This window comes from Mustela nigripes, chromosome 6, assembly GCF_022355385.1.
Source record: "Mustela nigripes isolate SB6536 chromosome 6, MUSNIG.SB6536, whole genome shotgun sequence".
Classification (NCBI taxonomy): domain Eukaryota; kingdom Metazoa; phylum Chordata; class Mammalia; order Carnivora; family Mustelidae; genus Mustela; species Mustela nigripes.
This window is the reverse complement of record NC_081562.1, coordinates 46,660,974-46,685,782: the sequence shown is the minus strand read 5'-3', so window position 1 is coordinate 46,685,782 and position 24,809 is coordinate 46,660,974. Positions and strand designations below refer to the sequence as shown.

The 24,809-nt window shown below is 42.5% G+C and overlaps 1 protein-coding gene across 2 annotated transcripts in view; it reads right to left on the bottom strand.

The window, feature by feature from the left end:
* Positions 1–4,488: 4,488 nt before the first annotated feature.
* Positions 4,489–24,809, bottom strand: part of PTPRB (protein tyrosine phosphatase receptor type B) — a 115,728-nt gene continuing 95,407 nt past the window's right edge. For both annotated transcript variants that reach the window (XM_059402465.1, XM_059402466.1), the window contains 7 exons: positions 24,117–24,193; positions 22,322–22,456; positions 21,196–21,318; positions 20,840–21,003; positions 19,038–19,173; positions 12,499–12,619; positions 4,489–10,216 (listed from right to left, as the gene is read on the bottom strand). In XM_059402465.1, coding sequence (XP_059258448.1) covers positions 10,194–10,216; positions 12,499–12,619; positions 19,038–19,173; positions 20,840–21,003; positions 21,196–21,318; positions 22,322–22,456; positions 24,117–24,193 — 779 coding nt within the window. In that variant the 3' untranslated portion in view covers positions 4,489–10,193. The remainder of the gene's footprint in view (positions 10,217–12,498; positions 12,620–19,037; positions 19,174–20,839; positions 21,004–21,195; positions 21,319–22,321; positions 22,457–24,116; positions 24,194–24,809) is intronic.

Here is a 24,809-nt window from a genome sequence, read left to right as displayed (position 1 = left end):
TAAGTGTAGGAGCCAGGGGGTGTGAAGAGTTGAATGATACATAGATAACATTTAGCACAGAGTTACCGTATGATATGCATCAGTGACTATTCCTATTCTGCTTAATTTTGAGCAGTATCTTGGTCTTCTCTGTGCCTCTACTTCCCTATCTGTAAAGTGGGAACATGGACTAACCTACCGGATATGGCAGGTGAAGGCATTCAGTAAGGTAACAACTTTAATATCACAGCTTTGAGGGACCGTCTTAGAGATTAAACCTGTCGCCTTCTGTAGCACTTTAAATAGGACTTGGAATGTCTTTCTCTTAGGTTAAATGAGAAAATCCTTTGCAACTGCAAAGGTCTGAGACCCTCAATATCTCCTTCAGATGCTCCCACCTTTCATTTCACTCTCATGTTGCCTTCTGCCTTCCACCAAAACGGATCATTCGTATTATTTCTCTTCTGTCCTATTTGCCTTTATTTATTGCTCATGTGTTATTCTTTGCTGGAGGACAGTTGTTTTCTTCCCTAAACATCTGACATAAGTGGGGAAGGAGCATCTGCTTGGGTGAAGACTGGGCCAGGGGGTCACTGGAAAGTTCTTTAGGAATGGAATATGGCTTAAAAATTTAATTTATATGTTTTACAAATGGTATTGTTTGGTAAGGTTAGATTTGGGAATGTTCCCTGGCTTCTGAAATTTTTGGCTTTTCACGCCCTTTGTTTTTCTTTTCTTTTTTTTTTTAAAGAATATGTTTTGTTTTGTTTTTTAATATTTTATTTATTTATTTGACAGACAGAGATCACAAGTAGGCAGAGAGGCAGGCAGAGAGAGAGGAAGGAAGCAGGCTCCCTGCTGAGCAGAGAGCCTGATGAGGGGCTTGATCCCAGGAGACCCTGAGATCATGATCTGAGCCGAAGGCAGATGCTTTAACCCACTGAGCCACTCAAGCACTTCTGTTTTTATTTTCTATATTATTTTATTTTTAAAATTTAAATTCAGTTAATTAACATACAGTGTATAATTAGTTTCAGAGGCAGAGGTCAGAGATTTATCAGTTGCATATAACACCCATTACATCACATGACCTCCTTAATGTTTGTCACCCAGTGACCCCATGCCACCACCCCTCCCCTCCAATATCCTTCAGTCTGTCTCCTATGATTAAGAGTTTCTAACAGTTTGTCTCCCTCTCTGATTTAATCTTGTTTTGTTTTTCTCTCCCTTCCCCTATGCTCCTCTGCTTTGTTTCTTAAATCCCACATATGAGTGAAGTCATATGACAATTGTCTTTCTTGGACTGACCTATTTTGCTTAGCATAATACCCTCTAGTTCCATCCATGTCATTGCAAATGGCCAAACTACATTTAATTGTCGGCTGAGTAGTATTCCATTGTGTGTGTGTGTGTGTGTGCATGTATATGTCCATTCATCTGTTGATGGACATCTGGGCTTTTTTTAAAATATCACATAAACTTACTTAAAATAAGTTTTCACTTAAAACTTAAAAATCTCAGGGGCGTCTGGTTGGCTCAGTGGGTTAAGCCACTGCTTTCAGCTTAGGTCATGATCTCAGGGTCCTGGGATCGAGCCCCTCATCAGGCTCTCTGCTCAGCAGGGAGCCTGCTTCCCCCTCCCTCTCTCTCTCTGCCTGCCTCTTTGCCTACTTGTGATCTCTGTCTGTCAAATAAATAAATAAAATCTTAAAAAAAAACCTTTAAAATCTCAAACCACTTACTTTAATTTCATACAGCTCCAGTTCAAAGGTAAAATTAAGAATTGGATATCTCCTTTTTTCTTGATTGAGGTATAATTGATACATAACATCATATTAGTTTCAGGTGTACAACAAAATGATCCAATATGTGCAAACACTGAAATGTGATCACCACAGTAAGTGTAGTTTGCCGCATCACCATTTAAAGTTACATAATATGTAATACAATATCATTAACTATAGTTACCATGCTGTACATCAAATTCCCATGATTTACCATGACTTGAAGTTCAGACCTATTGATCCTCTCCTTCCATTTCACTCACCCCCACAACTACCTCTAAACCAGCTTTTGTTTTACTATTTACCTAGGATATAATTTTTAGACATCTGGGCTCTTTCCATAGTTGGCTATTGTGAACGTTGCTGCTATAAAATTGGGGTGCAGGTGCTCCTTCGGATCACTACCTTTGTATCTTTGGGGTAAATACCCAGTAGTGCAATTGCTGGGTCATAGGGTAGCTATGTGTAGTATAGGGTGTTTTTAACTACTATTTTCCAGAGTGATTGTCCTTTGTTTTTATAGTCGTACTGTCAGCTTTTTGTTTTTGATTTTTGTTATTGTTTTTTTTTTTTTACCTTAGCTCTTTGGCAAGCCCTAAGACACAGAAACTTCTTGGCCACCAATGGCTTGCAGCTGGGTAGTAGAGACAAGAAACATATTTCATTGCAAGTTCTGTCTTAAAGAATAAAATGGATGCCAAATTTCTTCCTGGGGTCAAGAACTCAGAGCCAAGAGAAAAATAATTTAAGATAATTTACACAAAGTTTCAGGCATGATTGTAGTAACCCCCCCACACACACACACAAAGGGGCAAGCTTTGCTCAGATCAGCAGTTTTCTAATGTAATAGTACGATTTTCCTTTGGAGATACTGGGTTGGGAAGATAGGACAACCTTTGGGATTGGTTACCTCCTTTGGTAAAAAGGTGAAGGTGAATGTTACCGCCCCTATAGAACCATCCCTACATGGTTTTCTCTATTACTCAAACTTGAATTTTACTGGTTAATTTTTACCCTTCTATTATGAACTCTCCTTTTATTACCAACATCAAAACCTTGCAAATCCTTTCAAGATCTAACTGTAGAACCTCTTCTGGCTTTAGGTGGTTTGATTTAATTAGATTTAATCTGTTTTATAATAGTATTATGTTGGAAAAATCATGTTTCTTCTTTTTCTAGTCAATATTTCAGCTTTAAGGTTGTGATGGCTTTGCTAAGGCATGACTCTAAAATATGGACTGAGATTTGTCTAACAAATGGATGTCTTCAGACATACGAGATATAAAAATAAGAGGAATAATTATACAATATGTTGAAAGTTCCATTGACGCTTCTGTCTCAGCGTGGGAGATGGCTGCCACATCCACTGGCCCCAGAGCTGATTTCCTATTTGTGTATATTTACATGTAGATGGGTTGGATCCTCCCCTGAGAGTAGGAGGAAGACAAGCTTCAATTCTAGCACAGTCTGATTTTGCTGTATCACTTTTAAATTTGGCTCTTGGTTTCTTTCATTGTCCATCCCCAAGATGGCTCTTCCAGTTCTAACATTTTATGATGGTGGACGACATAACAACAAAATTGCTAAGTGATTAGTTCAAATTCCTCTTTTTAAAAAAATTGTATTTATTAATGTATTTATTTGAGAGTGACAGAGTACGTGCATGCACGCATGCGTGCAAGTGTGGGGAGGGGCAGAGGGCGAGGGAGAGAATCTCGAGCAGACTTCATGCTGAGTGCCAGCCCCATGTGGGGCCCAATCTCACAACCCTGAGATCATGACCTGAGCCAAAATCAAGAGGTGGAAGCTTAATTGACTGAACCACCCACCCGGGGGCCCCTAGTTCAGATTTTTTTTTAAGATTTTATTTATTTATTTGATAGAAAGAGAGAGCAGGAGCTGGGGTGGGGGAGGGGCAGAGGGAGAGGGAGGGACTGACTCCCCACTGAGTAAGGAGCCCAATGAGGGACTCAATCCCAGGAACTTGGGATCATGACCCGAGCCCATGGCAGACACTTAACCCACCCTGGTGCCCCAGTTCAAATACTTTAAGAGTAAATTTTATCAAACAAACAGCTACTTTGGAAAAAAAAGAAAAAGTCCAGCTTCATAAGTCAAGTTATTTTGTTAACTTGATTATTGGAATCAAGAAACCTTTTAAAAGGGAAACATTACTTTGATCGAATGCTTTTATATGCAAATCTATTCATGCCCATTTTTGAAAAATAGAGATTTCTGTAAGTTGTAGAAAAATGAAATACTGGAGCTGTGACGGACACTGATCTTTTAACTGAAATATGAGAAGGCAAAGGGCAAAATAATAATTCTGGAAATAGGCACAGCAGCCCTTTACCAAATGTCACCCTGCCTGCTAATGTGTGAATGGCTTCGAAGGGCTCGCGGTGAGCCAGTTGGGGCAGCGCCTCTGAGAATACACTGACACTGTTGGGAACAGAGGACATTTTGGCTACTAATGAACTAAAGGATGAAAACAAGAATTTCGTTGGAGACAGTCAACTAGAGAGTCTATTATAATGTACATGATAACCTAGGTAACCAACTCAGCACTTGTAGGAGTGAAGATTAAGACAACCATATTCTTATGATAATGGCCTGGAAGGTTCTTCTCATTTAAAAGCAGTCACATCTGACCTTTCTCCTGAGCAGAAGGATGACAGAAATTGACAAATGAGATTCAGGTGAAGAGAAGACAGGACACTTTGCCTCGACAAACATCAGTTTTATTCCTGTACTAGGAAAAGGTACGTGAGATACTAGGTAGACGTTTTTGACCACCATTACAACGGTGAAAATATATTAAGCAAATACATAGTTTAAACAGGGAGACTAATGACGTTCGTTGTTCAAATAGAGTTGGTTAGAAACACAATATGGCGGGGAGATACAATAGTATGAAAAAAATAAAATCATCCACTGCCATTTTAAATAACCAGAGTTGCAGAGAAAGAATACATGATTCTAAAAACATAAAAGTGCTCTATTACAGAACATAATATGTTCATTTGCTGGCATTACAGTGTTTATTTAAGCTGCACAGAACTCAAGGAATAGCCAACCGCACGTCTGTGGGTGACAGTGTTATTAGACACTGGCTACCTAAAATCCAAAGTATTGGGCCAGGAGCGGTGTCTGCTCAAGATGCAGATGCTGAACATCTATGAGCTGGGAAATAGTTTCTGCAAGGTGGCAATAGAGATGATGTTAGAGACTTGATCCTTGCCTTTATACAACGTGTAAGCCCAGTGGACCCACTTGCAAGACCAGAGACCCAGGGCTCTCCAGGCAGGACTTTGGTGCATCCGGTCATCAACATGGCTGAGAGTAGGACCTTTCACAAAGTTGCCGCTGCAAACTCTCCCCACAGCTTGCAGAGGGAACACTGGCCCCACTGTACTATGAACCTCTAAAGCCACATCTGTATGGGCTCCTTTTTGTTGGGATACTTCTCCACTTACTCAACAATTAAAATAGAACATCTTGAACATAACCAAAAGCTTGCTCTTGTGAAGAAGGTATGTCCTAAAAGGAATTACTTAAGGCAGAAGATAGCCATAACTAACATTTTTTGTGATGATTCTAGAAGGGGCACATTACATTTGTCTGACATTATTCACAGTGTTGAATAACTTACTTTGGTAACTTATGTAAGATCATGTACATTGGCATATAGGCTATAAAAATAATCTTTGGTAAATCTGTTAATAGATTTCTTGATTTCCATTACATAAACTTCTATTTTTAAGAGCATTCACCAACAATTTCCTTGTTTCATGAATGTATCTATATAGACAACCTTTAAAAAAATAAAATGTCTTATTTTTGTTGCATACATTTATTCCTAGGGAGCCTCCCTACAAGTCAAGAGTATTCTTTTAGTCAAAAATATTTCCATTGCTAGAAACATTTTTAGAACGGAACAGATTTTTGCTATTACCATGGCTGTATCAAATGTTACCCTGTATTTTAACTAAAATGGCCACTTTCAAAGGCATCATTCACTACAAGAATCTAAGGTAGTGTGCTTGAATTTCAAGCTTAGTCGGTTTAGTCAAACACGTGGTCAAGTCACAAAACTAAATGAATCAATTCAATTGCTTAATTAGCTAAATCATCTGGCTGATGACGTCAAGGAGAGCCTCCCCCCGACAAAGGTAATATGTCCTAATAGAAATAGGACATCTTCAAAGAACAATCTGGACACACAGAAATGATGCCATTTTCTCTTCCTGATGACTTCTGGTTAGATTTCCTTTTTCAGATATTTCCCCTCCTAATTATGTCATTTGCTTTCTGCAGTCATGATTTACAGATTTTCCTCTGATATGAAACTTTTTTTGAATACTTGATGTGATTTGAAATCTCTGTTAAGAATACTCAGATGCTTAACAGGGCATTTGGGCTGGTAATGGCCTTTTCACTCGAACTCATTAGGAATGAAGGTGGGTTGAGGGTTGCTCACAGCCACCTGGGGGAGGATCAGCCATTCCTTCTTGCCACACTGTCTTGGCTGGTGAATTACTTTCATTTCCTCATGGAACCTGGAAAGTCCTTGAACTACCACCTCAAACAAGCAGCTATTTCCTTTGCTTTTTAATAGCAGCTCAAGTTGTGCATGGCTCACGTGTGTGAACTAAAACTCTAGAACCTCCCAGGGTTGGGGCTCAGGTCCTCCCATTTGCTGTCATGCAGAGGTGGCCAGTTTATGACTTCCGGATTACAACCTCCAGGACTCAGAGAGGTAAGTAATTGGGAATTTAGTATATGGCCGGTTTTCTTACAAAAAAGTAAGGAGACTGTTTAATATAAGAAACTGGATCCTGAGACACTAAGACAAGAGAATCAGAGTGTGAAGTATAGCATGTGAGGTCTATTTTTGTATTGGTGGACATCTGCTTGGTGGTTTCATATTATTTTCCCATGTCACTTTCGGCTCTCCTCCAAGAGGTAATAACAAAATTAATTAAAGACCCTTCCAAATAAAACTGCCCCCAACATGTCTGTGTGCCATGACCATTTTAGTATTTAAAAAGTGAAACCCTGGTCATCTCTTCTATAATGTGGAGCCTGAAAAAACTATGAAATGCCAGTGGGTTTAAGGAGATAAGAGGAACAGAAAATAAAATTACATTCAACTGGGAAAACAAACATGTTCAAAAAAGAAGGGAACAAGTAGGGAGAGAGGGGGACTTGGAAGTGTTAAGGAAGGGATGGTGAATTACTTAGGACAAATATGTGCAGGCCCAGGCAGGGAAATGAGCCTTTGAAAAATCTGATCCAAGAGCAGAAAACCTGGCTGCTATCCAGAGAGCAACAGAATGATAATACGGAATCGATTTAATGAGTAGAGATTAAAGGAGTTAATTATAAAGAACTTGGATAAATAATGATTAAGATGCAAGATGGGACTCTCCCAAGATTTGATGGCTCCAAAGCACTTTGAAGGCTGGATGATTAAAGTGGAGTTTGCACAGGTGCAAACAGGATGCCCCCCCACGACAGGAAACAGGGTGTTTACTAAGACACAGCACATGACAGGATTCAATTAAAATACATCCAATTGAGCGGAATGTCAAGGAAACTTTCCCCCCCTCCTAAATTTAATAAACAGATCAACTAGATAATGTATTTATTCTTTGGTGGCGGCAGGAGGGAAGATAGTGAAATATTTGTTGCTAAGGAGATTTAAAATTAGACAGGTGGAGGGTAGGAATAAATATTTCCTGGATTAGATGGAAAGAACATACAGTTTTCCCTTGTCGTGTCCATTTCCCGAACCGCGATGTCACCCCAGACACATTAGGATACATGAACACTGTTTACTGTTACAGGCATGTAGGTTTTTTAGTTTTCCTTCCTGGTTGGTGCGAGTAATTGCATTCTCCTCTAGATCCAGTGGTTCGCCAGTAAAGCAGCATTAGCATCTGGCAGCGTGCTCTGAGGAAGGCAGCCACTGCCCTGGGTTGCTTCCTTCTTTCATTGGCTCCCCGAGGCCCTCTTTCAAGCTTAGTTGGAATAGTAACAACCACCCTACCTTTATTATTGGGATGCATTTTCTTTATTGAGTAGAAACGTGTCGTTTCTAGGACAGTGCCTAGCGGCTTATAGGCACTTAGTAAAACTTTTCTGAATGAATGAAAAGCCAAAAATGAATTTCTCTCTCCACGTGGTAATGTGCTTTGTGCCAAGCAACATTAGTTTAAAAAATCTGTTGGAACAGAAGGAATAGCATGGAGGACATTAGGAGAAGGAAGGGGAAAATGAAGCGGCAGGGAGGAAATCAGAGTGGGAGACAAACCATGAGAGACTATGGACTCCGGGAATTAGACCGAGGATTTCAGAGGGGAGAGGGGTCGGAGGATGTGGGAGCCCGGTGATGGTTATTAAGGAGGGCACAGATTGCATGGAGCACTGGGCGTTATACGCAAACAATGAATCATGGAACACTACATCAAAAACTAATGATGTACTATATGGTGACTAACATAATAAAATTAAAAAAATAAAAATAAAAAAAAATCTGTTGTATTTTTCTTGCTTTTCTTTTTCAACGTAGGGGAAGTTATTCCTAATGGATGCCACATCTCATTAATCTCTGACCTCTGTTTTCTTCCTGGTGGTACATCTGTTACCGTTACATATGTATTGTTCTTTTTCATTTCTAGAAGATCCACCTGGCTCCCTGAAACAGAAGCAGAGCCTACCACCACCATTTCACAAGGGCATTGAGCACAATGAGACTGCGAAAACTTGGAATTCTTTTATTACTCTTCACATTTATTCTTAGAAAGTTTTCCCGTGTTTTTATAAACTTCAAGTAGCCCTGGAAATTTTTCTGGTGTGTGTGGAAATTTACATAACCATTCAGATAACTATTTTAGATATATTTAATGATTTTCATTTATCTCCATTATATTACTTATGAGACTTTATGGTATGTAGCAAAAATACATACTTTGAAAAGAAATGTGTACTCTCTGCAGTTGAAACGGTAAGGTCAATGACTTTCATCTCTAATTCTTAGGTTTATTTGTGGAGAGATTGGTAAGTGAGAAAAAGGTGAACATCCTGCCTCATTTCTCAAGTAGCCGCGAAGATTTCTTACAGATACCTTTCAAATTGTCCTCAGAACTGGAGCTTGAGGAGGGCAAAGCCCACTTTCTAACCCACTGAAATTTGTTATAGTCAAAATAGGTACAAATACTGAAGACAAACTTGGTGGCTTTTATGGTAAAGGCACCTTCAGATGACGGCTGATATTTTGATTTACTAAGAAAGTCTTTTTGGGATTTCTATATTAAGTATGAATGAAGATTTTTTTGGAGGTGGTTGTTGTTTGCTTGCTTAATGAGCTATATCCGATGTTTGTGGACACTTCTAAAAAGAAGTTAATACCAACTCCTTTGATCAGAAATATAATCTGCCACAACAATCTTCTTTTACTGGGAAAAACCAAGTACGAGTGACATCATTTTGACTTTTCCTGGAATGCGACCCACTAGAAAGGAGGCAAAGGTGAGGGTGTGTACGTCAACCAACACACTCCTTATGGTATGGGTATGCATGTTCCCACACTACGAGTGCAGTGATATAATCTCAAGTCCCTGGATGGCACTTTGCACGTTGATCTTGTTTCCAGTCAGGGGTACAGGGGGCATTCTTCTTGATATAAGCAATTCATCACTTCTGACTGGATTGTTCCTTATCAGACTCCTAAACCCTGAAGCCTGGACTTCTCTGCAAGTTACATGGTCCCTAAACTGACCAGCTGGGCTTGAACCTCTGGCAGGACAAAGGGAAGAGATGAAGTAGTTTAGGAATAACCACCTACTTCAGCTTTGGGGCCACCTAACCCCCTTCCCCAAATCTTTTCTTGACAATTAGATTTGTCCAAATAGCATTTGGATCATGTTTGGATCCCTAGGTTCCTAGAAGAGCAATGCAGGAAGGCCAGCTGTATTACATGCTTTCTCCAGCCCTGCCTTTATCCTGACTGGTGAATATCAAAACAGCTCAAAACCACGGCCCATGGGATTGCCTCTGTAACCCCTTCTATATATATTTTACCAGTAGTCCTGTTATACAGGTTGAATTAGTTTATGTAGAACAATCCATGAACACTTTAGTGTGGAAAAATAGTAATATATAAAGCTTAATATTAAACGTTATGAAAAATACATATTTACAGAATAAACTACAAAATACAACTATGTACAATAATATCTGTTACCTTTAAATTACATAAATTCTTTAAAATTCTTCAGATTAATAAATTATACATAGTATCAACAGAAATAGCTGGCACCTCTGTAGGGCATGAAGCGTGTTTTTTGTTTTGTTTTGTTTTGTTGTTTTGCTTTTTAAATCACGCAGTGACTAGTTTTTATCCGAGAGAGATCTTCAGACTCATTCTCAATGCCTTGAATAGCCTGGATCTGAAAGGAAGGACACTGTGGTTAGAGATGGAGCTGGGTGTGTCACAGCTGTTTGTTCCATTTACGAAGATTACAAATGGATAAGACTAGCAGAAATGACTAACGTTCAATATGGTTTAGGGTGAGACCACTGCTGTGGGGTCCGTGTTGTTCCATTCAGAACCACAGATTCCTAGAATTGGAAGGAACTAGCAATTCTAGTTCATCTTCTCTGATTATAGAGATGAGCCCATGGGCACAGAGAGGCAGAATAACTCACTTAGAGTTATACAGCTTGGTAATGCTAGTTAGTTTTAGAGCTAGGACCTGCATCCTAACTTTTAGATACCTGAAGCTAATCATACCATAGCTGGCTCTTTTGGGAGCATACAAGATGACTCTAAAAAAAAAAATAATAATAATAATACTCTCACACAAGTCATAACAAGACAAAGATGCCTCCCAGATCCCCCAGAGCTTCCTCCATCCTGGAGCTTCTTAAAGAAAGTGACACGCAAAAACCTTAATTTACTCTACAGATACATTAGGGGGTAATTATTTACCCCTAATTAATTAGTTCTCTATACAAGAGAACTATCGTTTGACAAAGACTCCTTTAAATGGAAGCTCTCTCATATATACGTGCTTCACAGATTATTAACTATGTAACATACTGACTCAGTGGTTAGGTACAGAGGGTGCAGAGAAACTAAAGAAAATCAAGGATCAGTTAGAATTGGAGATTAGAAAAAAAAAAGAAAGGGAGATAATATAATTGAAATAATGTTTCAAGAATTATCTGATTTTTAGATGGACATGGGTCCACGTGGCAAGGAACTGAGACCTAAACCAAGAGCCGTGTGGGTGTGCCTTCTTGAAGTGGACCTCCCAGCCCAGTCCAGCCTTCAGGTGACTGCAGCCCTGGCCAGCAACTTGACTACAGCATCATGAGTGACCCTGGCCGACACCACCCAGCTAAGCTCCTGCCAAATACCTGATCTACAGAAACTGTGAGATAATAAATGCTGAGCTAAACTGCTAAGTTGTAGGGTAATTTGTTGGGTGGTAATAGATAACTAACACAAGGGAACTTCAAATTTGCAGTTAGCCTTTGTGATAAATTACTTCTAAATGATGGTTTAGCGTGGGAAAAGGCATGAAAACCTTCACTTGTCAAGTAATTATTGTCTGATCAAAGTAATGCCTTTGAAAGTTTATACATTCGTTTCACTGAATTTTTTGTTTAAAAAATGGTACATGCTTGTTCTAGAAAATGTAGTACATAAGACAGAAGAAAAATCATGTATTATTTTATTTCTCTGAGAACTTTTTTTACTATTGTGGTTTATTTCTCTCTGGTCTTTCCCTCCACCTCCATGTGTTGTTTCTGTTTGTTTTACATTCTTTGTTGTTGTTGTTGTTGTTAGAGAGAGAGATGGGGGAGGGGCAGAGACAGAGAGCGAGCATTTTTTTTTCAAGATTTATTTATTTATTTTAGAGAGAGAGAAAGAATACAGGCAGCAGGAGGAGAGGGAAAAGGAGAGGGAGAGAGAACCTCAAGCAGACTCTGCACTGAGCATAGAGCCCGAGGCAGGGCTAGATCTCCATGCCCTGGGGATCATGACTTGAACCAAAACCAAGAGTTGGTCACTTAACTGACTGAGCCACCCATGTGCCCCTGCTTCTTTTTTTTTTTAACTCAACATATTTCTAAGAATATCCATGTTATGCTGAAAATAAATAAATTAATTAAAAAAAGAATATCCATGTTATAATATCATCAAAAATATCACTTTTAACGACTGCATTGTATTAAATGAATGCACCGTGATATACTTAGCCCTCCACTGTTAAACATTTGGGTTTTTTTCACTTCAACTTTTAGCTATAAAAATTGTCATGAATAAAGCTTTTTCAGCACTTGGGTGACAAGACAAGAACATAATGAGGAATTCAATGCATATGGCCAAATTCTCAAAGGGATTTTACAATCTGAATCCCCAGTTGTGAATTCAAAGCATCTTCCCCAGCAAACAGCCATGCTGCTTAGAAAAGACATGTGAAGCAGAATCCTGAAGAGGGGGCACCCCCAGCCAGATAGGAAGAGCCTCCACGTGCAGTCAGTACTCGGTGGTGAGGCTCCCTCCCCATTCTGCCTCTCCTCTGCATCGCCACTCTCTAAGGGCCTTTGGGTGGAAGAAGGAAGGGCTGGCGCATTTTGGAAGAACTTTAGGTTATCAGTGGTTTCTAGATGCATCATATCTTGATACATGAACTTGTAAGTCAGTGGACTAAGCTCCTACCTCTGTGATACTCTGGATTCACATTTTCGTAGATTGGAAACAGGGGGTTTTCTTGTTCACTCCGTAGCTTCCTTGCTCTGAGGACATCTCTTACGCACTGATGTAGGTATACGTACTGACACTATGAAAAAGCACAAAACATGTCAGAGGAAGGCAAATTCTTCAGCACAAGAAAGATGGGAGACTCTCACAAAGCATCAAGAGTGGTGGGATTCTATATAGTTAGCAAATCTCTTGATCATTTCATGAACAGTTTCTAGTACATAGAAGAGTGCTTTCTGTTAGCACTAAGAGGAGAATAATAGTAATGAGGAGAGAGGTGGTGTTTATTTATTCTTTTTTATGGGCATGCATATTTATAGAGTATATTTCAGGAGTGCCTAGAGTTATATGTGGCACATAGTCATTCCTCCACAAATATTTATTAAATAGATGACTGAATGCCAAACTCCGTACTATGCCTTTGACATAAATTATCTCATTTGATCATTTTGACAATCTCATAAGGTAGATATAACCATCCATAGAAACGAAGACTCAGAGAAGTTAAGTAACTTCTTACATAGCCAAGAAATGGGACCCTAGCATTTGATCGTAGGGTGCATATTCATGTTCTTTTCACTATACCAGATTTCTTAGATGAATCCTAATTTCATTGCATTATTGAATGAGAAAATCATTTTGCTGCATACGCTGCTGCTTTGTTCCCTTTCTTTTGGGGGGATGGTGAGAAAAAGAAGGTGTATACAATAGACCCAGCTGGACTGTCAGTTCTTTGAGGGCAAGGTCAGCGTCTCTCTCTTTTGGTTCTCTCAGCATCTGAGACTGGCACAAGGAAGAATCTTGAAGAGGTTGGCTGAGGACAAAGGACTACAGAGGGTTATGCAGCGAGAACAGACTCACCTCTGTCAACTATGTGGGAACTAACTACTTTTGAGACAGAAACAAAGATAGAAGAGTCAATGTTTTGGTGACCATTAAGACACACAAAAACCTTCACTGGACAATAGAGGTTTAGACAAAAGCTTCCTTCCTTGCTACCAACAGAGCTGTCTAGTAAGGGAAAGAACGTCCATGTGACCTCGCTGCTTGGCCTCCCTTAGTGACATAGTAACTGCTCAGAGTCCAGGGAAAGAAGAGGCTGGGAGAAAACACAACAGCATGCAAGAGACAGTGGGCTCTTCGTCTGCCTCCAGCTGGCCTAAACTGAATCACAGGGCTTCTCGGGAAAGATCTAGAAAAAAATCTGAGGTCTCTTCTAGAGCTAAAATCCTTTGGCCACAAAAGGGTATGAGACTCTGTGTTGCTGTCAATTATCGAAAATCATCCCTGGACCCTGTGTTCAAGGTGATCAATGTGTTACCTTAAAGTATCTTAAAGGTTTGAGATAGAAAGTGATACTATAAGATCTCCCCTCACCAATGAACTTTAGAAGTGGTCCGGTATTTATTTTCATGGGTTGACACTAGGAATTGCCCCTGATGGGAAGGTAGTCTGGTCATCTACCAAACGGACTTCATAATGTAGGACCGGTATACTCATTAGATTAGGATATTTCTAAGAAATCAATCAATCAATCATAAGTGAGGCCTGCTTCAATATTAACTATTCTGTGCATTTCTGAGTGTAATGTGTGTTTTATGCCACCTTGATCTTGAAAATTTGAGGAGGTTAGTGTCCTGAAAATGATTGTTAGTATAGACAGTTTCTTTTTGCCATCTTGAAAACAATCTACCAAATTATAGACAGACATTTCCTGGTTCCTTCCATCCCAAGCATGATTCACATTTGCAATTGTACTGGGACATTAAATTACTCTGGGACTTTAAAGTTCAACAGGGAATGAATTCTATTACATCTACACTATGCCTCATTAATAAATTCTTCAACAATGATGCACTATGGGCTTTGAAGCCAGTTAATATTCATTAATTCCAGCAGCCTTAAATATAAATCCTTCTTCTCCCAATAGACTGTCCTTTTAAAAATAATTACTATTAAAACTTTCAGACTGTTAATGTACTTCCCACTTTATTCTTAATGAAAAAGAGTCTTATATATGAACCTTCAGTTATTAAAGATAATTTTTTGCTCTGTCTAGCTGACTTGTGAAGCCTCAATTCCATTCGATTTCACCAACTCTTGTAGTACTAGTATTTATAAAATTATACTTCTAGCTTTTCATGGTCCCTGAGTTCCTAGTTTAGCAGAGGAGCAGATATGTGAACAAATATCTACAAGGTGATAACTGTAAGACAGAATTGTGTATAAAGCTTCACACATAAGAAGAAATCATCAGCTTCATTTTTGGGAGAGAGAAGTATCAAACTAGTGAGAAAGGTAAAAATTTGAGTCCAGAAGTGGGACATTCCAAGTGATGTAACTAACATGAACGTGCACATCTATTCTGGAAACTGCAAGCAGTCCAGTATAGCTAAAATGTAAGATGCACGGGCCATGGGAAACCCCAAGGACAATCTCCCAAACGGGCACCAAGAAGCTTATTCCTACCACATCCCACTGTTTTCCTCCTGCAGAAAGCAGAGGAGATGAACAGACTGTGACTGTCAACTCTTGTTCTTTAACATCTTACTGCTTCCTCTGAGTGTCTCCCTGGGAGTCAGACTGCAAATTTCCCCTAAGGCAGGCTAAAGGAAGGAGGGACACATTTCAAAAGCCCACATGGGATGCCTCTTTGTTTAGAAATCCTTGTTCTTGGATATATTAAAATTTGTGAAGACCCTTTGTGTCCAAATAAGGTGGAATAAAATTAAAGTTGACTATCCCTATAGACTCAGAAATGTAATACACAGGTTGGTCTGAATCTCTTTCCTTCTTTGCTTCCTTTGGTTCAGGGGTAGATCATACCCTTATGCCCTCACTCCCAGCACCAAACAAGTCAGATCTGCGCTGGGGCCAGGGCTTCCAAGACCAGAAGAAGCCCACTGTGGGCAAGGAGTTAAAACAGGACAGATGATATCTGAATATTGTCTGGGATTTCATTTGGTAGAGAAAAAAAAAAAAAAAAAAAAAAAAGAAGAGACCAAACATCTCTTCGCGTAATATTTATTTCATGATGATCAAAAGAATCAAAATTGATTTTGACCTCTGAAGGGAAACCTTCCTTAATTTTGGCAGACCCTAAAACAATGGGCGGGGGATATTATGAAACTGGAGAAGTAAGTTGGGGGCCTGGTTATGAAGAGACCTGTTTACAACGAGGATGACAGTTTGAACTTCATTTTAATGCAATGGAGAGCTTGCCAAGGGTTTTATGCAAGGAGCTGACACAGCCAGCAAAAGCACTGTTGATGGCTGTGGTGACAGACTTGTTAGGATAGGGGCTGGGAGCAGAGGAGGTTAGCACAAAAGGCCCCAGTGAGAACTGACAAACAGCTGAGCGAGGCCAGTGGCAGTTGCATGGGAGACTAGAAGGAAGAAAAAGACGGCGGGTACAACAGACAGTACTCTGTGACTGCTTGAATGTGGGAACCCTGGGAAGAGAAGTCAGAATCCTAGTTAGGGCAAACAGATGGAGGGCAAGGTGATTACAACCCCATTATTGAAACTGGAAGGAGCAAGAGGGGGAGGGGGGCTTTCTTTGTTATTGTTTGTTTAAAGACCGATAATGAGATCAGTTTTGAGATTTTTTGAGTTTGAGACAACTATAAGGCTTCCAGGTGCAACTGTTCGGTAGGCAGGTACTTAGGTCATTGCAGGAAAAGGAGAATGAGATTTGGGAAACAGGAGCACGTATGTGGTTCTTCAAGCCATGAGACGTGAGAAAGAATGAAGGTCGAGGGAAGAAAGAGCAGCATCGTGAGCACAGAACCTTGGGGAACTCAAACATTAAAAGGGTAAGCTGAGGAACAACAGCATAGAATCCTCAGAGGTTAGGAGGAGAAGGAGAAGGGAATGGTGGAAAGAAGGAGATATATCCAAGAAGGAGGAAGAGCTATGGCACATTGTGATACCCCTGCGCCGGAAACCTGCCAGTGGTATTTATAATACGAGTGCCTGCTCTTTGCTTCAGGGCATCTCCGGAGTTCTGGGCAGATGTATGCAAATAACACATGACCCAAGATGCCCCCGACAATAATACACACACACACACACACACACGCGCGCGCGCACACACGCGTACATTCCGCAAGACCACCTACAATGTGATAATCTACCCTTCCCCAAATTACAAATTAAATATGGTTTGAGTTTGTAAATATGACAATACATAATGAAACACTGATCTTGACTTTTTAGCAACATAATTGTAGGCTATTTGTTCATTCATTTAACAGGTGAAAAAAAAAAAAAACTGCAAATGGAGAGAAGGAAAATAAATTCCTACCCTCTTGGAACTGGCAGTCTTGTGGAGAAAGATGAAGGATAACAATTATGATACCATGATAGAACTCTGCATCCCCATATGAAATGGCAGAGCTAGACAGCTGTCCTCGGGGCAACAGCTGGGGAAGCTGTCTAAGGGAAAAGCTAATGAGAAATTTACAGTGGATGGTTATTGTCAATTTCATCAGCTAAAAGAGACACAGACAGGAAGTGCTCCCCTGACGTGATGCAACAGGAAATGCTCAGCACCGTAAAAAAAACCTGAGTTTAAGGGAACCTCTAGATCTAATGACCTACTGACAAAAATCGCAGGGTATAGAGGAAGATATTAATGCCATGAAAAAGCAGTCAAATCCAGAATGTGGTAAAATCTATGGAACAAATGAGTTGGTGTCTTTAACAAAGAACTAGCTTGGAAAACAGAGGAGGGTGTCTATAGATTTCAAAGAAATTTAAAAGAGACTTCAACCAAATGCAGTGTGTGGACTTTGTTTGGATTCTATGGAAATTAAAAAGTAATTTTGAAATAATTAGGGATATTTAAACTCTGCCTGAATGTGAGGTGATATTAAGGGATTATGGTTAAAACTGTTAGGTGTGATAATGGTATTCTGATCACAATCTTTAAAGAGTCCTTATCTGTAAAATTTCTGCATACACAGCATTGAAGGATTAAATGGTTTGATAAGGAGGATTTGTTTTAAAATTTTCCAATAAGGTCATGAGGTAGGGGAATAGTGTATATGGGATTTAGATTAAAAAAAAAAACACAGAATACTGATAGTTGTAGGAGCTGGTGTTTAGGTGTATGGAAATTCACTAAACCATTTTCCCTAGTTTTATGTATTAAAAAAATTCCATAGTAAAAATTGAAAAGTATAGTGTAGTCATGGTTATAAGGAAAGTACTCCCAGCCCAGGACAATGGCGGTGACGGAGGGTTCCAGGTGTGGCCACTGCCTACAGGAAACCATGATGCCAGTATTTTTCCAAATGTATCAGAGAATGTGAGATCGGTAGGATATTAATATGTGCTGCACAAAGAAAAGAATTCAGTGGTCAAGGTCGTTTGGGGAATAGTGGGTTCAGCAAAGCTCATGGGGAGCCTTTGCTGCCAGATGTCCCTGTTTTGTGGAACACACCACCTCCCCAGTTTTCCTGCGTACTGCATCAGTAAGAGGATATGGGTTTTTCCGTAGGGTTTTTCACCTTTTTGATCATGGGAACTTTTTTTTTTTCCAATGCATAGAGGACTTTGCAGAGTTACTTGGCAAACACAGGGTAAGAGCACTTGAGTTTTGTAAGGCAACTATGTGGGGGAGCAACAGGCTTGGCCCTTGTGGAGGCACTGACCCGACCCTAAGGCTTTGGGGCTAAGGGCTTAGGATTCTCTCAAACAGATTCAAGCCCTAGCTTGGCCACTTCAGAGCTGTGCAAAGGTCTTTAGCCTCTATACCTCAGTTCTGTAGCCCAGAAATGGAAAATGCTACCTCTCTTCTTTGGTTTTTATGAATTTAATGAAATAACATGTTTTAAAAAGCCCTGCAAATGTCAAAGGACCAATGAAGCATTTATCCTTTGGAACCAGTGTGCACTTGCCTGGGGTCTCCAGAGATGGGTGAGCAGGTAGGTGCACTGTAGTGTGCTCACACATCAGCCTGTCTTATTTTTTTTTTTTAAGATGTTATTTATTTATTTATTTGACAGAGAGAATGAGCAAGCACAAGCAGGCAGGGCAGCAGAGGGAGAGGGAGAAACAGGCTCCCCACTGAGCAGGGAGCCCAAAATGGGGCTTGATTCCAGGACCCCAGGATCATGACCTGAGCCCAAGGCAGTTGCTTAACCAATTGAGCCACCCAGGTGCCCCAAACCAGCCTGTCTTAAAATGATCCTTAAGATGGACTGGACTGTCCCTTCCCCCATGTACCACACGTTGATTTAAAAATTATCCATCTTGTCTCCTACCCACCTAAAGAAGATGGGCAACCAGCTCAGTAGAGGGTAAGGGTACACCAGGGACCTCAAGGTCACTGAAATTTGTTTTAAAATAACAGGTCCTACAGAATGCCTATATTCAGTTCTTTCTCTTCCTAATAAGTCATAGTTCTTTACCCTTGTCAGAAGAAAGCTTGGGACATTTTGGGGGAGAGAGACAGGGAAGGTGGCTGGTGTCCTTCAGCCTTTAACTCTTACCTCAGTCTGGACCATGTGAACCCTGTGAAGTCTTAGGTCATTCACGGCTCCATAAATGTCCACGGAGTCTTTGGAGTCCAATTGCTGGAGGATTCGGTCCAATGCGATGAAGGTTCCAGTCCTACCCACACCAGCACTAGGAAAGAGAACAAAGGAAGACTGAGACTTTTCCATTAAACTGGCATTTCAGGACCGCATCCTAAGACTCCAGGATCATCTTTCTTTTCCCTCCCAAGTTACTGGAGAATATAGGAATCCTTCTTTCTCTCAATGAGCTCTCTCGAAGAAAAGCCCCAGGTTTCACCTCTTTCTCCTTCCTTCCTCCACCTCCGCCACGCTACCAGGGATAAGTGCTGCTGTGCCTCTAGCGTATGTCATTTCCATGCATGTTGTATACTTTTCCTGGTTACATGTAAAGCCATAAACAATATACTCATTTTGCGGGGTTCAAAGATTGACTGAAATGGTCACATATTTTACATATCCTTTTGCTGACTTTCTTTTTTTACTGAGTGTAGTGTTTGAGCTTTATCCCTGTTGTTACAGGCAGATCCACTTTCTTTTAGCTTCTCTAGAGTTCACATGCCACTGCCAATTCATCTCCGGCTGATCTAGTCTTTACTGATAACAAGGAGATGATTCTTAAAAAAGATTTACTTACTTGAGACAGAGAGAGAGGGAGAGAGCAAATCTCAAGCAGCCTCCAAGCTGAGCACGGAGACGATGCAGGGTTGGCTCTCATGCCCCAAGAACATGACCCCAGCGGAAACCAAGGGTCGACGCTTAGCAGATCAAGCCACCCAGGTGCCCCAATAATGAGATCATTTTTAGTTACTCTCTGAGAAAGACTGTGTTGCGCTGAGCCTCCTTGTGTACCAGTGTGGGGATTTCTCTAAGGTGGAGGTCTAGAAGCAGAACTGTTGGATCCTAGGGTGCAAACACCTTCAGCATCCACAGGGATGGCTGAATCGCCTCCCAAGGGGGACTGTATGGCCTGGGGATTTGTGATGCACAGACATACAAGGTAAAGGAGAACAGTTCTCCAGGGGTATGGGCAGAAACGCCAGCCACTCCTCAGAAAGCCCTCTCACGTGCCTCGCATTCCCATTAAAAGCATCTGGGTTCCAGTGACACATAAAAGCCAGGCTCCTAGGGTGCTGGGCTGATTGGGAGAAAACGAGGGCATCTGACATTTCTCTTACCGAAGCAACTCCGTGCTCTTTATTTCCTAGTGCCATTCGGCTAGGGCTATCAAAGTGTTGCTGCAAACATTAATTAGCTAAATACCAGGCTCCCCGGAGGGGAAGAGAGAGGGATTGCTTGTTAGGCTGACTTTATGGACATGCAGTCTAAAGCAAAGAGAAGTCACGAGAGAAGGGAAATTTAAGAGCAAAACTGGGGGCTACAAATGGCGAGTGCTACTGGACCAGAAAGGAAGGTCTGGAGCAGAGATCCGGAAGGATGCGTAGGGCTTATGTGGGCTGAAGAGAGAGCTTAGGCCACTCCAAGAAGTAAGAACCGCAAGAGGCGAGAACACGCAGGTTCTCAGAGAGCGCGAGCGCGGTTTCTGGGAATTTGCATGGGGAGTCATGCACGTAGGGACTTTGCATTTCGAACAGTAGCAAAAAGAGCAAGGGGGAGAGAAAGAGGGCTGGAGAGTGAGGGTGAGAGAGGCGTGGAAGGTGAAAAAAGCAAAGAAGAAGAGAAGAGAGAAGAGGGCCTAATAGTATCTCCAGGCAGACTGGGTGGCGCAGACACACCCTCCAGCGCCCCGCTGTCACCGGCTCCCCGTCGTCCAGTACCTGCAGTGCACCACGGTGGGCCCGGCGCCGGGGCTCCTGCTGATGTAGTCCCTGACGGTTCTCACAAACTGGATCAGGGACTGGGTGGTCTCTGGGACCCCGTGGTCCGGCCACACCGTGTAGTGAAAGTGGCGGATGAGTCTGTGCGCGTCGAGCTGTTCTTCCTGTAGGAGCAGAGCCGAGGATCAGGGGAAGGAGTCGAGGCCAACCTTCCGGTCGGACCACGGGGACCAGGCAGCAGCTCCTGGGAGCTGAAACTACGGTGCAGGAGACAGCCAGGAGGGGGAGTCAGAGGTGTCCTGCTGCCCCCCACCCCCCAGCTGGGGCGTTTAGCGACCTCAAACAGACGAACATACGCTGCATATCCTAAATTCCCGGATGGTCCATTCAGGTAGCACCGACTCCGAGAGCATCTGCAGGATGAGGTCCCCGTAGTAGAGGGAATCCTGGTCTGCTGGCCAGTAGTGGTCACACTTCACCTACAGGGAGGCATAGGGAGAAAGACGTGAGTCCGGACACATGACTCCGCTATGAACCTGGACGTTTCCTCCTCGAAATGTCTTCCCGACCTGGAATCTGGGGTCACCGCTAGAGCATCGGCCCCGGCTCCGCCTCAGTGTGCTCAGGGTCCGTGCTCCAGCCAGCCGGCTGCTGCAAGGGAGAGCCGAGCCCCAATCGCTGGGTTCACCTCCCTCTCTGGGGCATGGAGTTCCAGCGCCTGAGCTTTTTGTTGATTCCTCAGCATCTCAGTCCCTCCTCTCCTAACCCGTATGTTCCAGTGGTTCTTTCTGAAGAGAGGCCTAGCTGGGCAGAGGAAGGCCAAGTCTTCCTGGCCCCTTTTGGACAGTGATATTAAATATAATTAAATATAAATATCATTGTCCTAACCTGGACCAAGGGCCACATGCCACGGGATCTCTGAAATGCCAGAACATTTAGCTGGGCTCCAACTTACATGTAGGAAGCCAGGAGAGAGTATTATGAACACAGATACTGGGCATTTTATATGTCATCACTTTTTTAATCCTCCAAATAACCAGACAAGGTATAGGTTTGTGAGTGCAGTATACAAGGTTTTCTTGATTTGTCCAGAGAACTATTTCACTTCAGGTCTGCAGACACAGCTGAGAGTCGGCTTCTTTCCTACAAGTAGGGGCAGGACCAGGGACTCTGGCAAGCCATACACCAAAGGATGGAACAGACAAGGGCCACTTAGTCTTCCCCAATCATGAGCACTTTTGATGATACCAGTCTGACTGAAACTTCAGACCCAGAAACACCTCTGACTGAAACTTCAGACCCCGAATCAGAAGTGGGCATCCCCCATGTAAGCCTCTCATAACTGAGTGGCTTAATTCACGAGCGACATTCCCACAGACCCTCCTTGGCCTCTGTGGGGTTTAGCTTCGGAGGGTGGGGTAGGATTCCATCCTGGTGGCGGCACTAGGAAAGCTTCAGAAGGCAGGAAGACAGTTTACTCACTCGGCCCTTCTCCACACACTGGGTCACCATGACAATGTTGTGAACATTCTGTTCCCATGCCATCTTCCAGAAGTCATCCTTGGTGCCAGGAAGAGGTCCCTGAGTAGCAATGTACTCTCTCCTGAAATTGTTGCCCTGTGATGAATTTACAAGATGGAGAGCCAGAAACAATGGGCCTCGTCAGAACTATAAACAGAGGGTTATCTCCGCAGATTAGATGATATATAGGTCTTTGCCAGATCTGCGACTGGAGAAAAAGATACTAACCCAAGTGTCAAGGCTTGGGAGCGGGAAGGACAAAGATGGGAACACTGCACTATTGTTAAGAACCAACTTCCCACTTATTAGGCTGGGTCCATTCTAAACGGCAATAGGGGACTCGGCAATAATCTAGAGAATGCTTCACTCTTGCTGAGTGTGTGTGTGTGTGTGTGTGTGTCTGTGTAGATTCTGAGGGACTGACTTCCTCAGGCTCTTCCCCTATTCAATGCAGAAGAGTTTTCGTCATTTTGGAAATGGACATTAGAGTGAAATGGTAAGAGACGTGGTGCAAAGGAAACTTCAGGGAAGGGAAACCATGGGTTATCGAGCATCTACCCGTAACATGCCGTGGGGCAGGACTTTCACAGATCTTACTTAATCTGAACCACAACTCTAGGAGTAGGCTATTTTCGCCCACTTATTCTGCACCCCGGCAAGACAGAATGACTCGCAGCTCTGAGCTGAAGTTTCTTCTCTCCTTGTCTCTCCTCAGGGCCCCTGCCTTGTGTCACCTCTGCCACCCCCACGCCCGCCCACCCAAACCTTGCATCTCATCTGGCCAGGCCGTCTTTATCCTCCACATCTTAGCACATTGCCTGCTCTGCTGAGCCTTCCTTTATTCTCTGCCCTGCTGGACGCTGGGGGGGTCTCCTCCCAGAAACGCCCCTAGCAGCCCTACCCTCTTGCTTCTTGGAGGGAGGTCCTCAGACCAGCAGCACCGCAGTGACCTGGGAGCTTGTGAGAAAGGCAGAATCCCGGTCCTCCCAACCCCGCTGAATCAGAATCTGCATTTGAACAAGACCCCACGTGGTGCAGATGTGTGTTAGTGCTGGAGAAGACATCTCTCCAGCCTGTTTCCCCGTGGTGTCACCTCGTCCTTTCCCGATGCCCCGCCCCTGCTGAGGCATCTCTGACGGTTTAGTTATTACTTAACTAGATAGTGTTTACTGAGTGAATGAATGACTCTTTGAGGTAAATATCATCCCCATTTTTTGGATAAGAAAATAGAGGCCCCAGGAGGTGACAAAACTTGCCCAAGGTCACAGAGTCAGCAAGGGACAGGGAGGGCATTCAAAGCTGGAGCTCTCTGGCCTTAAAGCCTTCTCCACTAGAGCATGCTGTAGGAAGCTTGGCAGGATCTAGCCCAGAATCTGAGCCCAAAGGTTTGACACCGCCTTTGAGTTGTGTCTTTGGTTTTCAAAATTCCAAATAACATCGAATCAGTTCCGCTTGCTAGGCAGCATGAGCAACGGAGTTTCCTTAGGGAGCTCTAATCTTAGCTATGGGCTGCAAAGAGAAAAAACCACCTTTCACAGTGCCGCCTGGGCTCAATCCTGTCTCACTACAGCCATTGTGAAAATGGGCCCTGGCGGGGATGGAATTGCACATCCTGGGTTTTATGGCAATCAGACATGGTTTTCTAAATCAGTATGCTTCCAGACCTGAAACAGTGGGAGCACGTGGGAGGAAAGGTGTCTTTACGCTCGCCACCCGTCAAAGCTTTACCCCAGGCTGTGGGTAATGGTTCACTTACAGGGATGTAGCTGGCGTTGATGTAGTCTGAGCATGGGTCATCATCGACATTGGACAGCTTCACTCGAGAGGCATCATCTGGAAGGAAGTTGATTGAGAGATATTTGTCACTGGGCCCTGGGAGGATTTTCCTATTGTGGATGGAATGCTTGGTATTTGACGTCCATTAGCGCTGACCCCCAAAACGCCCCATAGGGAGGTAGTCTCCTCTCCATTTTGCAGATGAGGTTCGGATAGGATAAAGGGCTTGCCCAGGTCACACTGGGCGAACAAAGAAGCCAAATGCTCTTTGAGGCCCCCCTCCATGCTTTCCTTCATAGTGCTATACCATTTGCCCAATGGAGTGGCCAGCTCCCTTTTGTAGCCTGAAAGAACAATCCAGAACAACTTTCTTCCACTGCTTCGCTGATCAGGTCAGGAGAGTAAGAATATACAATAATCCCTAACTGGGGACTTTATAAAGAAACGCACACTGGCCTTGGCTATTAACGCTGTGACAGCCCCTAAGCCTCTGAGAAGAAGTTAGACCACATGATGAACTGTCAACAGCAGGAGAGGCGTCTCCTAACCAGAATTCAAGCTCGTTGTTACCCCACAGGAGGGAAGAGCGATAACATTCCTTTTAAAAGGCATTCAGAGCCTCAGCTCTTCCATGTCCAGCTATATCACCTTTCTTTAGCCCCATTTTATTTCT